This window comes from Ipomoea nil, unplaced genomic scaffold (genome assembly GCF_001879475.1).
Source record: "Ipomoea nil cultivar Tokyo-kokei standard unplaced genomic scaffold, Asagao_1.1 scaffold2845, whole genome shotgun sequence".
Lineage (NCBI taxonomy): Eukaryota > Viridiplantae > Streptophyta > Magnoliopsida > Solanales > Convolvulaceae > Ipomoea > Ipomoea nil.
This window is the reverse complement of record NW_017619273.1, coordinates 4,522,835-4,535,512: the sequence shown is the minus strand read 5'-3', so window position 1 is coordinate 4,535,512 and position 12,678 is coordinate 4,522,835. Positions and strand designations below refer to the sequence as shown.

General features: G+C 34.9%; 1 protein-coding gene across 1 annotated transcript; it reads right to left on the bottom strand.

Annotated features, from left to right (window-relative positions):
* Positions 1 to 3,687, bottom strand: LOC109159684 (mitochondrial dicarboxylate/tricarboxylate transporter DTC-like). The gene is made up of 6 exons (XM_019307769.1): positions 3,422 to 3,687; positions 2,449 to 2,532; positions 1,352 to 1,413; positions 749 to 1,110; positions 307 to 521; positions 1 to 208 (listed from the first exon to the last, which is right to left on the bottom strand). The coding sequence occupies exons 1-6, from the start codon at positions 3,539 to 3,541 to the stop codon at positions 152 to 154; spliced, it is 900 nt and encodes a 299-aa protein (XP_019163314.1). The 5' UTR covers positions 3,542 to 3,687; the 3' UTR covers positions 1 to 151.
* Positions 3,688 to 12,678: the final 8,991 nt, after the last annotated feature.

Sequence of the window (12,678 nt, the reverse complement as noted above, 5' to 3'; positions counted from 1 at the left end):
CCAAAAGTTAATGAATGAAAATGTGTAACCAGTGATTTTGGTGTAATGGTACGAAATTACAAAAGCATTGCAAGAAGTGCATTATTATTACGTTAGATAAATACAAAAGCTTTAACTCAATCTTCATCTTTAATTTGTTTCTCTCCCCCTCTTACCATCCTGCATTCTTCTCAATCTTCTGGATTTGGTTGAGGAATATCCATGTCAACTGCACAAGAACGATCCGGCAGGCAGGCGTTTAGATAAGGAGAAAGGAGATGATTTTGGCGTCAAACATACATATGAGAGGATGATGGAGTGACTTACCATGACATGAGGCGCAATTCTAACGCAATATACTGGAAATCCGGTGTAGAATTTGAGAGGCCCTCCCGCCTTGAGTGTCTTCATGGCGCAATCCAAAGAACCCGTGTAGGGATATTTCCCTTCAGCATCCGGTTGCATCTTCTGTATTTGCGTTTTCACGTAATCAAACGGTAAACTGCAAGCAGAAGCAAAGAATCCCGAGACGCTGCTAGCCCCTAGACGAACATAAACACTTTATTTAACTAAAACGAGACGAGTATTTGACACTAAGGGGAGCAAAAGTTCATTAGAAGTCATACAGAATCCATCTGGTGGAGCTTATAATGATTCTTTACAATGCAGTATCTGTTCTATAGGTTCGATCCTCTGACCAGTGACCACCCATTTGGAATGGTAACAGATGCAGAAGACAATTAACGAGACTAAAGGAAAATAGTCTTACCTAACACAGTGGCGGCTTCTCCCATACCGAGATTATCCTTGAAGAACTCCACGCTTTGATCATAAGAAGCGAGCATCCCCATGTTTAGCGCCATTGCCCTCACCACAGTCGGCCCAGCCCCCTTCCAGAGGGCTAGAACCCCTTCATCAGCAGCAATGCGGTAAAGCGCATGAAAGGCATTCGTGTAGTTACGCCGTTGGGCAGCAGGCAACGTCGCATCCGCCTGCATACGGATGAGTGCTAAATCGGCTGGATTGCCAACGCACGCTCCAATTGCTCCCGCTGTCAGTCCACACAACGCCTTCTGATACAAAGGCAAGGGCTTCCCATCGTTGGCTTCAACGGCCTTGTTCGTTAGAATTCTATGACGACAAAGTTAGCAAATAAGCATAGAGATCAATATCACTTATTCACCAGCCTTCCTTGTTAAAAGCTCGGTTTGGCAAAGGCAGCAAGTAGGCATAAAGATGAATATCGTTCAATTAAAAAAATCTAGACGGTCTTATGTTGTTTAAACACATGCCATAAACCGAAAAATAGTACAGATCGAGTAACATATACTCAAGACTACAATGCAAAGGTGAAAATCACATAAGAATTCACCTGAATGATCCAAGTCGTGCAGTAGTATAAGTAGCTTGTCTAAGCAACCCTGCAGACAACCCCTGCTCAAGATGATAATATAATCAACATTAAAAAGAGGCAATAAATAAATATGATCACACAAGATTTCCAGTTCGTGCATTATTATGTTATTAAATAAGTTACTTTAATTGCAGAAATTAAAAATTGCAGCTAATAAGAATAAAACTAGTCTAAAAGTTAGATGGCCGGAGGGAGTATCATGGAACCCTCCTTGGCAATTCAACTCCAAAAGATTGTGCAACAACATATACGACACGCCATGCAAGCATATGACGAATATTACTGTTTGACACTGCCCGAGATGGTATTGGAATAACCAATTCAGTACTATTGGAATAACCAATTCAGTATTATTAGGATCAAACGCTTACCACTATGTCAAAAACTATTGCTCATAGTGAATTCAGTACTATTGGAATAACCAGATGGTATTGGAAAAACCAATTCAGTATGGTTAGGATCAAGCGCTTACCACTACGCCAAAAACTATAACTCTATGACTCGAACTACCTGGCTCTGATACCACTTGTTAGGATCAAGCGCTTACCACTACCGCCAAAAGCTATAGCTCGTAATGAAGACTCAATCTTATTTTCTTATACCGCCACACATTTTCGAGAGCTAGGGTGCTGGACTGGCCCTTTATTGGCCTTTGCCCAACAATTCCTTAAACTACATGGTGCTAGACTTGGCCCTTTGTAGGCCTTTGCCCAACAATCCCCCTAGCCACATGGTACTGGACTTGGCCCTTACCGGCCTCCGCCAAACAAGTATTTCAGTTCCTTGGTCTTGCTAAGTAAATACAAAACCGGAATGTAGTATGGAGTTGCCAAACTCCAAGCTTCTTGTTCAAGCAGGGGAATTCATGGTCCTCTATCTAAACCTAATATTCAAAATGATGGACTAACCTAACCTGGGACAATTAAAGCAGAAGGATAGAATGCCTATCATCATCACACTTGTGTGACTTAGAATTAGATTACCTAATGGAGTATTATTGATGTTCAAATGCTAAACTAATTCAAAGAATCAAATGCTGTAGAGTGTAGACAAACCTTGTATAAGGCACCAAACCCCTCATTTTTAATCATGTTCTTGGTCACCTCTCCAGCTGATCCCTGACCCAATTGTATTCTTACCTGCCATCAATGTAAGAAAAAAGTCAAAAACTTCAGACCCATCAAAGTTATGTCTTTCACAATTACTACCACCACATCAAATGCAGATTCCCTAAAAGATGAAAATGGTTCCATGATAAGCCTTATTATTATTATTATTATTATTATTATGGGTTGTTTGGTTGGATGTAGTTACAATTCATTTACAACATAATTCTTTGACATCCTAAATTACGGTGTTTGGTTGGAGGGAATTGCAATTCCATTCCATTTGAGGAATTGAAATTCATAGACTCCTCCGGGGAATTCCAATTCGGTGGTAGCTTGGAAAGGGAAAAACAAGAAAATGACAAAATTGCCCTTGATTATTATTATTACTAAACAAGGGCATTTTAGTCTTTATAGCACTTCTTCGTTTCTCACTCTTTATAATTCTATTCATCCCTACCAAACAATATAATTTGAATTCCTATTTTATTCATACCTCATTCTTTTCACACCGAATTACAATTCATTTCCTTCCTAAATCCTCTTCCCAACCAAATGCTTTGTTATTTTCTTCTTTTATATATTAGATTTCGCAACTTAAGCCAGACTAATTCTAAGACCTAAGGACCCTTGTCCAAGGGTCATTGGGAGATAAGTTGTGAAACGTTCAAACAACCTCCCAGTCAGTCTTATCTTTGACTCTGCACACAAGAAATCTATCATTACACTTCCGCCAACTCGGAGAGCCCAAGTAGTAGCTTCCAATGTAGTAAAAGGCAGGCTAAGCTAATAGCCTGATACTGGCCACATAATCTCAAAACCATTCAAATTTTAGACACTAGTGATAAACATTTTGGGAAAACACCTAAAAGACACACACACACCAAGAAAATGGAAGTGTAGAAAGACAGAAGCAGGTTACCTTGACCATATCAATGGGCTGGACGGCGCAGGTGGCTAGCATACCAGAGCAACCGCCATTAACGAAAGGCTTGACGGCGGACCAAACGCCGGCGGTGGGCTTGGGCTTCTCCTGTGCCATTTTCTTGATTTCCCGGTGAAGATGGAAGTGAAAAATGAGCAGGGGATGGGGGGTTAGCGAATGTATAGAGAGATAGAGAGAGCCACAAAGCTGAAAGCAGTAATGTTTGAGAGGAGCCACAAAAGCAGCATGGAATCAGTGCTTGCTGCCACAAAACGAAGCACCAACTTGGCCCTTTGCTTTTCAAATATTTACGCTCACTACCACAAATTTTATTTGGCCTAATGATCAATTTAGCCCTCTTATTTTGCAAAACCTGTCAATTCGATTCCTATGTTTTAATTTGCTCTTTTTTTTTTTTTTTTTTTTTTTGAAAATTTTAACAAATAGAACTAATTTAAACGGAACCATAGAAAGTCTATTGTGTTCGTTTAGAAAACTCTTAGGAGCGTTTGGTTCAGGTTATATAACATAACCAAGGGAATGCGACATTTCAAAGCTCACATCCCGGTGTTTGGTTCATATTATCTTAGGAAATCTAACATTCCCAAGGAATGTCACATTCACTCCACATAGGATTTTGAAGGGAATGTGATTCCCTTCAAAATCTTAGGTAATGTAAGATAACCTTGGTTATCTATTTATCTTAAGGATATTATAGTGTGTATAAAAGGTAACCCTAAACCAAACATGATTATATTACATACCCCAATTTTAACCAAACACATGAATCTAACATTCCCAGTAATCTAGCATTCCCAGCAATCTAACATTCCCTAAGGTAATCTGACATTCCGTAATCCAAACGACCCCTTAGGGAATGTTTGGTTCATGGAAAATGTTTTTCAAAAGAAAGTTTTTTCCTTAAAGTGGAGGAAAATATTGTTTTATGGTGTTTGGTTTATGAAATTCTTCCTCAAATTTGAGGAAAACAAAATTCTTGGTTGGACCAAGGATTTTGTTTTCCATAAGAGATGGGAAGAAAAAGTGGGATGGACTACCAATTTTACCCTTGTTTTTTTAAAAAAAAAAAATTATATTACTCTTATTAATTTGTAGGGGCATATAGGTCTTTATACTCATTATTCCTTACAATTCCAAATCTAACCAAACAATAGAATTAGTATTCTTAGTAATTGTTTTTCCACCAACCAAACAATGAAATTCATCTTCCTAGTAATTATTTTTCCATGGAATTTCAATTGCAGTTTTTTGCCTCCTTAATGCCAATTGCCTCCGCCATCTTGGAGTGATAGAATCCCTCCCAGTTCCTCTCCATGGTAGCAACGAATTGGCCATTTAGTCTCGCAATATGAAACCAAAACCACCCCTAACATAATAATATAATACATAATACACATAAAAAAAAAAAAAAAAAAACTATAACAAGTATGGACGAACAGAACGGTGTCCGTTGCGTCAACTCCCCCAACTTATAGAAACAGCATCGTTTTGGATCAAGACACACAATGCATTGTGGGCCTTGGTGCACGATATAATTTCACTGTTTTCCAGACCTGCTGGTTCCTTGCAGCCCAAATTCTACAACACGTAGTTAAGAGCAGCTCAATATATAGATAATACATTTTAAAATTTACGAAGTACCAATTAGTCCAACAAGATGGATGAAAAGTTCTAACAATAAATTAAGTGACAACTCTTTTAACTCAAATGGGTTATGGGTTTACAATAAATTTTAATCTCACGTTTAAAAAATTTAAACACATTAGAGCATCCACATCAGTGGATATTATGGAGATAATGTCAGATGAATTATTTCGAATGGGGATAATAACAAGTGTGGGGTGGAGTTATTGGTGGAGATATTTCTCCTGCAAATTCAAGGAGAATGCAGAAAAAGAAGAAAAAGAAAGAGAAGAAAAAGGAGGTCTTTTTTTTTTTTTAATTTTTTTTTTGTTTTTTAATTTTTAATTTTGATTTTTTTGTTTTTTTTTTCCTTCCCTTCCCACATTCTCTCTCTTAATCACTCTTACATTATCCCCCAATTCTCCCCAACCATTGTGGATGCTCTTATATGTCATTAGAATTTAGAAATGCTCAATCCACGGAATGACATTTTTTTTTTATATAAGAGAAACTTGGTGTCACTATTATGTATGACAAGTGTCGAACTTAATTTGTACTCCCTCTGTCCCATTTTATGTGTCTTACTTTCCTTTTTAGTCTGTCCCAAAATGTTGTCCACTTTCTAAAATTGAACATCACCATCATTCTACTTTTTTCAAATTACCCTTCTAGCTTTTGCTTTCTTTATTGTTTTTATTTTCAAAAGTGAAAAAGTGAGGGGCATAATTGGAAAGTGCATAACATTTACTTTAATTCATTAAAAAGCGTGCAAAAAGTAAATGAGACATCCAATTCGGGACGGAGGGAGTAATTTTTAAGTGAAATAATGATGATCTATCTAATCGATCACTCTTTTTGAAATACGCAACACCATTTTTTAAATAGTGAGTTGGTGACTAGGTGAATGTAAATTATTCTGTGGACTCGGGTCCATCTTGCAAGGTGAATCCGAGTTCAAATGTTCACAATTTACCTATTAAATCACAATTTATCCTTTTAAAAATTTACAATTTGTACACTACGAACACATAATGTTAACATATATGTAATTGATTACCTTGTGTTGTATTCACAAGTTCCTTTCAAATACTGCAGTCACACAATATTAATAAATTAGGAGTTGATGACCCTGTATTGTATTCACAAATTCCCTTCTACAACTGTTATGTATTTTTTATTTAAAAACACAATTTATATTTTAAAAACTCACAATTCTAATACTAAAAATATATAATTTATACGTCTTTTAAGACCAGAATCCACTGCAAGGTGAACCTGGTCCATGCCTCCATGGTATAACAACTCCTAGGTGAAGGGTTCACTCGAGAGTCGAGACGGACTGGAGGCCCATCTCGTCTGCATGGCTGTCTATTTTCCTCCTTAATGTTGTCATTGTCGTCCACCCCTTTCTTCCTATCAAAATCATTTGCACTGCGTTATCCACAATCGCTTGTGATCTTCGCCATATATTTTCATATATAAATGGTGTATGTTGGACTCACATTTGTGGGACCCCGTCTCACAGATTTTAATTCGTGAAATGCGTCGAATCTGAGATAGTTGTTTATTATTTAAGATAGAAATCATACTACTTATTACAAAAAATTTAATATTAATTTGAAATAAATAAACAGTTACAGATATTATAATATTTATATGTAAAATTGTGATATTATTTAGGATATATAAAATGACATTCACTAATGATAAATATTATAATACTTGTAATTGAAATTGTGATACTTACAAAATATAATTCTAATGTAAATATCGTAATATTTATATATGAAATGTTACTTATGAAAGAAATTGTAATACGTATATATTGTAAAAAATTTAATACTAATTTTAATTTAAAATAAATTGTTACTTATGCTAGATATTAGTTGTAATACTTATATGTGATTTGTAATGCTATTTAGGATAAAATTGATTGTTAGTAATGATAAATTTTGTAATACTTATAATTGAAATTGTGACACTTGCAAAGTATATATACATCCATTAGCATTTCACATAGTTGTCTACAACTCCACCTGTCTCACATAGTCAACAACAAAATATGAGTTTCTATTTATTAAATCTATTCATTTAAATAAGGGAAAATTGTAAAAAATGCCTCTCTATAATATGTCAATTATCAATGTCACCCCTGAATTATGAGTGGTGTAAATGTTACCCCTCAATTATCAAAACGGTGTACATATAACCCATCCCGTAACGGACCTGTGGTTCCCCACCACTGTCCATCACTGGTAATTCGAATCAAGGGAGGGAAAATACAACTAAATTACATATTTACTTCGACTTAACGATGTCGTACACTAAGGGGGAACCACATGTCCGTTACGGGAGGGGCTATATGTGCACCGTTATGATAATTGATGGGCAACATTTACACCACTAATAATTCAGGGGTGACATTGATAATTGGCATATTATAGAGGGACATTTTTTACAATTTTCCCTTTAAATAATAAATTGTTATTATTATTAAATATAAGAAAATTTGATTGTTTTGTTAATACTTGGTAATTTAATTTAGTGCGACAAAAACATTGAGTAAATCAGAGGACAGCAAAACGGAGTGTTGTGTTGTACTCTGGGCGACTATGTGCACTCATGCACAACATAGTTTGCACTGTAGACTATCGTCAAAATTGTGAGCACACTTTTATATTGCCTTATGCACACAGCACACTTATACATTGCACTAGACACACTCTTAATATTACACTGTGCACACGTTCGCATTAACATGCACACATACACATCATGCACCACTATCAGTAGCAATGGAAACAAGGATAAAAACCCAATTGATTCACATATCTGACTAGTGCATAAACACATCATTAGATGCGTACAACACTAGAAACAAATGCACACACACCACACTTAATACATTACGTACACTATACACACTCGATCTAAATTTGCATTGTACACACGTTGATGTTGAAATGCACACATCCACATCATACACCACTACAACTATCAAGAAAACAAGGATAAAAAATCCCATATGATTCACATACCTGACTAATGCATAAACATATCATTAGATGCAAACCATAATGCACACGCATATGTATTATATAGTGCACACATGCCAAGTTTGCACACACTTCACGCGGACACAAAGTGCACACTAGGCCATGACGAGGTGCATACATACGACAAAAACCCAACAACGAGGATGTCAGTGCAAATGCACACCAGTACCTTGCTCATGAAAATTACACTTAAATTAATCACAAATATAGACAATATTATACTCAAATGATAAACAATTAAACTTTAGTCCATGCTTGAATAAAAGAAAGGTAAAAGAAGAAAAATTATATTCAAAGAAAGATGGCGTAAATACACCATATTACCCCTCCAAAAAAATACCGAAATTAAAGAACAAAAGAAAAACCAAAAGCATTACAGTCACATACATCTACTAATATATACAGGGGGACGCTCTAATGAGAATAAGTGCCCATAAAAGAAATAAGAATCATTTATCGCTGTTTATGTCTCCAGATTAACGAATCAGAAGTAATTTTAAAAACAATGACGTTGCGACATCACTACTGGAAATTATGGAATTTCTGACCACCTAAAAGTGATCTTAAATCAAGTTGATACCAAAAAGTGGTCGGAAATAGCAACAAATATTTTTTCAGATACCAAAAGTGGTCAGAACAAGGCTTTCGACTTGATTTAAGATCACTTTCAGGTGGTCGGAAATTTCATAATTTTCAGTAGTGCATTTTCGTAAATAATTCGAACTTTGGTAAGGGATAATGGGGCCAAAGGGGGCAGGGGGGCAGCTGCCCCCCTCACCCCACCCCATATGTAATCTTTGTATGTATATATATGTATATATAGTACAAGTTTTAGTATTAGTATAAAAAAACTATTAAATGTTAACAAGAAATGAGTTAGATTAGTTGGCAGATTATATGTTTGGCAATAGTAAAGGTCAAGGGTTTGAATCTTTTTGCATCAACGTAGTTTGTAATTGATAATGTATTTTCTATTCAAATATTTTTATAAAATTTCGATGTGTTTTATTTTTCGCCCATATCCAACAATATTTACAACTATATTTTTTAGGTAATTTTTTTTAAAAATGATCTCTTTTGTTTTAATGTTTCGCCTTTACTGATAAATTTTTCTGAATCCGTCCCTACTTCTTCGCCCCCCTCAACCGAATTTCTGGCTCCGTCCCTGACTTTGGTGCAAGTAAATGTGTTATAAGTGTAAGTAACTAGTACATCTTTGCAAGTAAAAAAGTGCAAGTACAATCACTTACAAATACAAGTATTTTCACTTACAAGTGCAAGTAATTTACATTGTTAACATTCGTGCACCTAGGTGCAACTAATTATAACGTTAATTAGGTGTACCTAGTTATAATAATAGGTTCACTTAGTATTTATATCAGTGTAAATTTTACTTGCACCTGTAATACATTTTACATGCACTTGTAATAGATTTTACATGCACTTATGTACACTATATGAAACTGCTATTTGCACTTGTAATATATTTTACTTGCACTTTGATATTCAATTATTTATGAAAATGTCATCGCGTTTTTAAAAAAAAAAATCAGTGTTTCTCATCTGTTAGATCTGGACACGTGGACAGATGTCATGTGTTCTGAGTTCTCTTCTGGGCGCATCGTTCTCATTTGAACGCGATCATATATATATATGGGATGATTCACGTGCGATGCTTCTCCAGGTGATAAATGGAGTGAGATTTGAGTCATTGATCTAATGTAGACCAACGGCTCAAACTGAAGGAAAATTTAAAAAAGAAACGCGCTTCATGATAACATTGATGCAAATGATCAAGTGTTTCAAACTGACGCACCTTAAGCTTCGAACTTATGTACCTTAAGCTGGAAAATAATGCACCTTAAGCTTTAAACATATGCATCTTATGAGTTAAACTGATGCACCTTGAACTTGAAAGTGACGCACCTTAAGATTTAAACGTACACACCTTAAGCTATAAACTTATGCACCTTAAGCTATAAACTTACACACCTTAAGCTTTAAATTTAAGCACATTAAGCTTTAAACTTAAGCACCTTAAGCTTTAAACGTAGGCACCTAAAGCTATAAACTTACGCACCTTAAGCTTTAAACATAGACACCTAAAGCTATAAACTTATGCACCTTAAGCTTCGAACTTATGCACCTTAAGCTGGAAAATAATGCATATTAAACTTTAAGCATACCCACCTTAAGAGTTAAACTGATGCACCTTAAGCTTTAAACATACACACATTAAGCTGTAAACTTACGCATCTTAAGCTATAAACTTACGCACCTTAAGTTTTAGATTAAGCACCTTAACTTTTAGATTTGAGCACATTAAGTTTTAGATTTAAGAACCTTAATCTTTAAACTTAGGCACCAAACGATATAAACTTACGCACCTTAACCTATAAACTTAATTACACACCTTAAACTTTAAACTTACGTACCTTAAGCTGTGACCTTACGCAAAATAACCATAATGCTACCGTATTTTTCTATTGTTCTTCATTCTAGGTTTTTGATTTTGATGACAAGATTAAAGACTGTGATTAATTTGCACGTTTAACTTGTGAAAAGCTCCACTGTCAATATATGTAATGTCTCTTCATCAATGACAGGTTCACCATTAATATAAAATTATATATATAACATTCAAAGGCTATTTTTAGGCTAGCACAAAGCATTTACACATTTGTACCACTGAAATCTATGTGTGTACTGTTTCCCCTCTACTTTCGCAGCAACAACCAAAGCTTTAAATGCAACTATTAATTTAATTTGAGCAAATCTGATCATGGAAAAACACCAGATAAAGATCTATATAAATACAAGTTGGACCTAACATTACTGCACGTACATACCTACTTAATTATATAGATACATACAGAGAGAAACAAACAATAATTATTAAAGACAGATATCATCTGCGAATTGAAATAATTAAATTAAACAAAATAGTTTTCAAGATCAGACGGCCATATATCACCTTTGACAATAATGGCGAACGTAAGAGGCGATTGTTTGCTGGCCTGTTTGTGACGCCGGCGGAGAGAAAATAGATACCGGCCTTGAGATGGCGTTAGTGTTTCCTTGCGACCGTGTCAACGACAAAAACTGCCGGCCGCCGAAACCCAAAACGGAGTCTATAACCGAGGTTGCAGCTCCATTACTCGATGCCGTGGAGCTGTCACATGACCTCAAATTTTAGAACGCCCAATATTTAATTTTTACTTAATTAGTTAAGTCATTAAAAAAATAAAATTGCAATTAATTTTAAAAGATTATAGAAAAATAGTAGAAATGTATTTTTATAAGATTTTATTTGGAGGTCTAGGTTCAAACCCTATCTGCTCCAACTTTGCACACATCTTTTATTTTTTTATCATTTTTTTTAGCACAGAAACATTTACCACCTCCTCCTTCTTCTTCTTCTTCTTATTGTTACTATTGTTATGATTGTTACTATTATTATTATTATTATTATTATTATTATTATTATTATTATTATTATTATTATTATTATTATTATTAAAATTACGGTATTAATTTTAAAGATTGCGCATTTAGTAGGGTCTCATTTAGAACGGGATCATAAAAATTTAAAAACCAATCATGGCGACCGCATGCTTCTATAGCGGATAACCCGGAGAAGAAGGCAACCAACCTAGCTAGTTTCTCCTATTTGGGAACCATGCATAAAAGTTGTCTTTATTATATTAAAAATGGGGAACCATGCATAAAAGTTGTCTTTATTATATTATTTTTTAAAATTTTTTGTACATTGATATATGATCAATGTAAGTACGTGCAAGTATTAATTTCAATATAAGTTTTATTAACCTAAGACCAATCTCATTAGTCTAGATTTTATTGCTGCCAAATAGAAAAGAGAATGAGGGGAAGAGGAAAAATAGAATAAAAAAAAAAACTGACACTACAAAGTAGAAATAAAAAAAATTGTAAGTTGTTTACGGCGCGTGGAGTGCACGCGTTCGGTTGGACGCTTTTATGTGCCTGACACGCACTAGAACGACTGCTTTTTAATTTTTTTTTTTATATTTTAATGGGTCAACAAAAAAATCAATATAATGCCTCTGGTCTCTTTCACATCATGCTTGGCTCCACAAAAAATCACTTAAAAACTACTTATAGGGATGCTCTAAGTAAATTAGGATAGTTGGCAAATGGATTAGCAAGGTCTAAGTAAATTAGGATAGTTGGCAAATGGATTAGCAAGGTCAGTGAATCTAATCATCTAGATAAATAGATAATTTTGATCCATTGTTTTTTATGCATAGGTTTTTTTTTTTTTTTTTTTTTTTTTTTTTTTTTTTTTTGGTATATTCAGGGTTTTCACTGTCGGACACAGTTTGACACTTCGGGTGGGACAATTGGCTGCTTCATTACCAAAGCCAAAAATCAAACCTTTGACCTTTGATTAAGGATGGATGAGTTCTTCCACTCAATTACACTCTTCAGGTTCTTTTTCATGCATAGGTGGACAACGACAAGTCTATTTTTACCAAAAATAAAATTTCTGTCTACTAGGCATGTACTCACATTATA

What these genes read in the sequence shown, in the direction of transcription:
- LOC109159684 (XM_019307769.1), bottom strand. Translation starts at nt 3,541, where the DNA reads ATGGCACAGGAGAAGCCCAAGCCCACCGCCGGCGTTTGGTCCGCCGTC. An exon ending in GCACGACTTGGATCATTCAG is followed by an intron (nt 1,111 to 1,351) that starts GTGAATTCTTAT and finishes TTGTCGTCATAG; the next exon opens with AATTCTAACGAACAAGGCCG. An exon ending in AGAAGCCGCCACTGTGTTAG is followed by an intron (nt 522 to 748) that starts GTAAGACTATTT and finishes ATGTTCGTCTAG; the next exon opens with GGGCTAGCAGCGTCTCGGGA.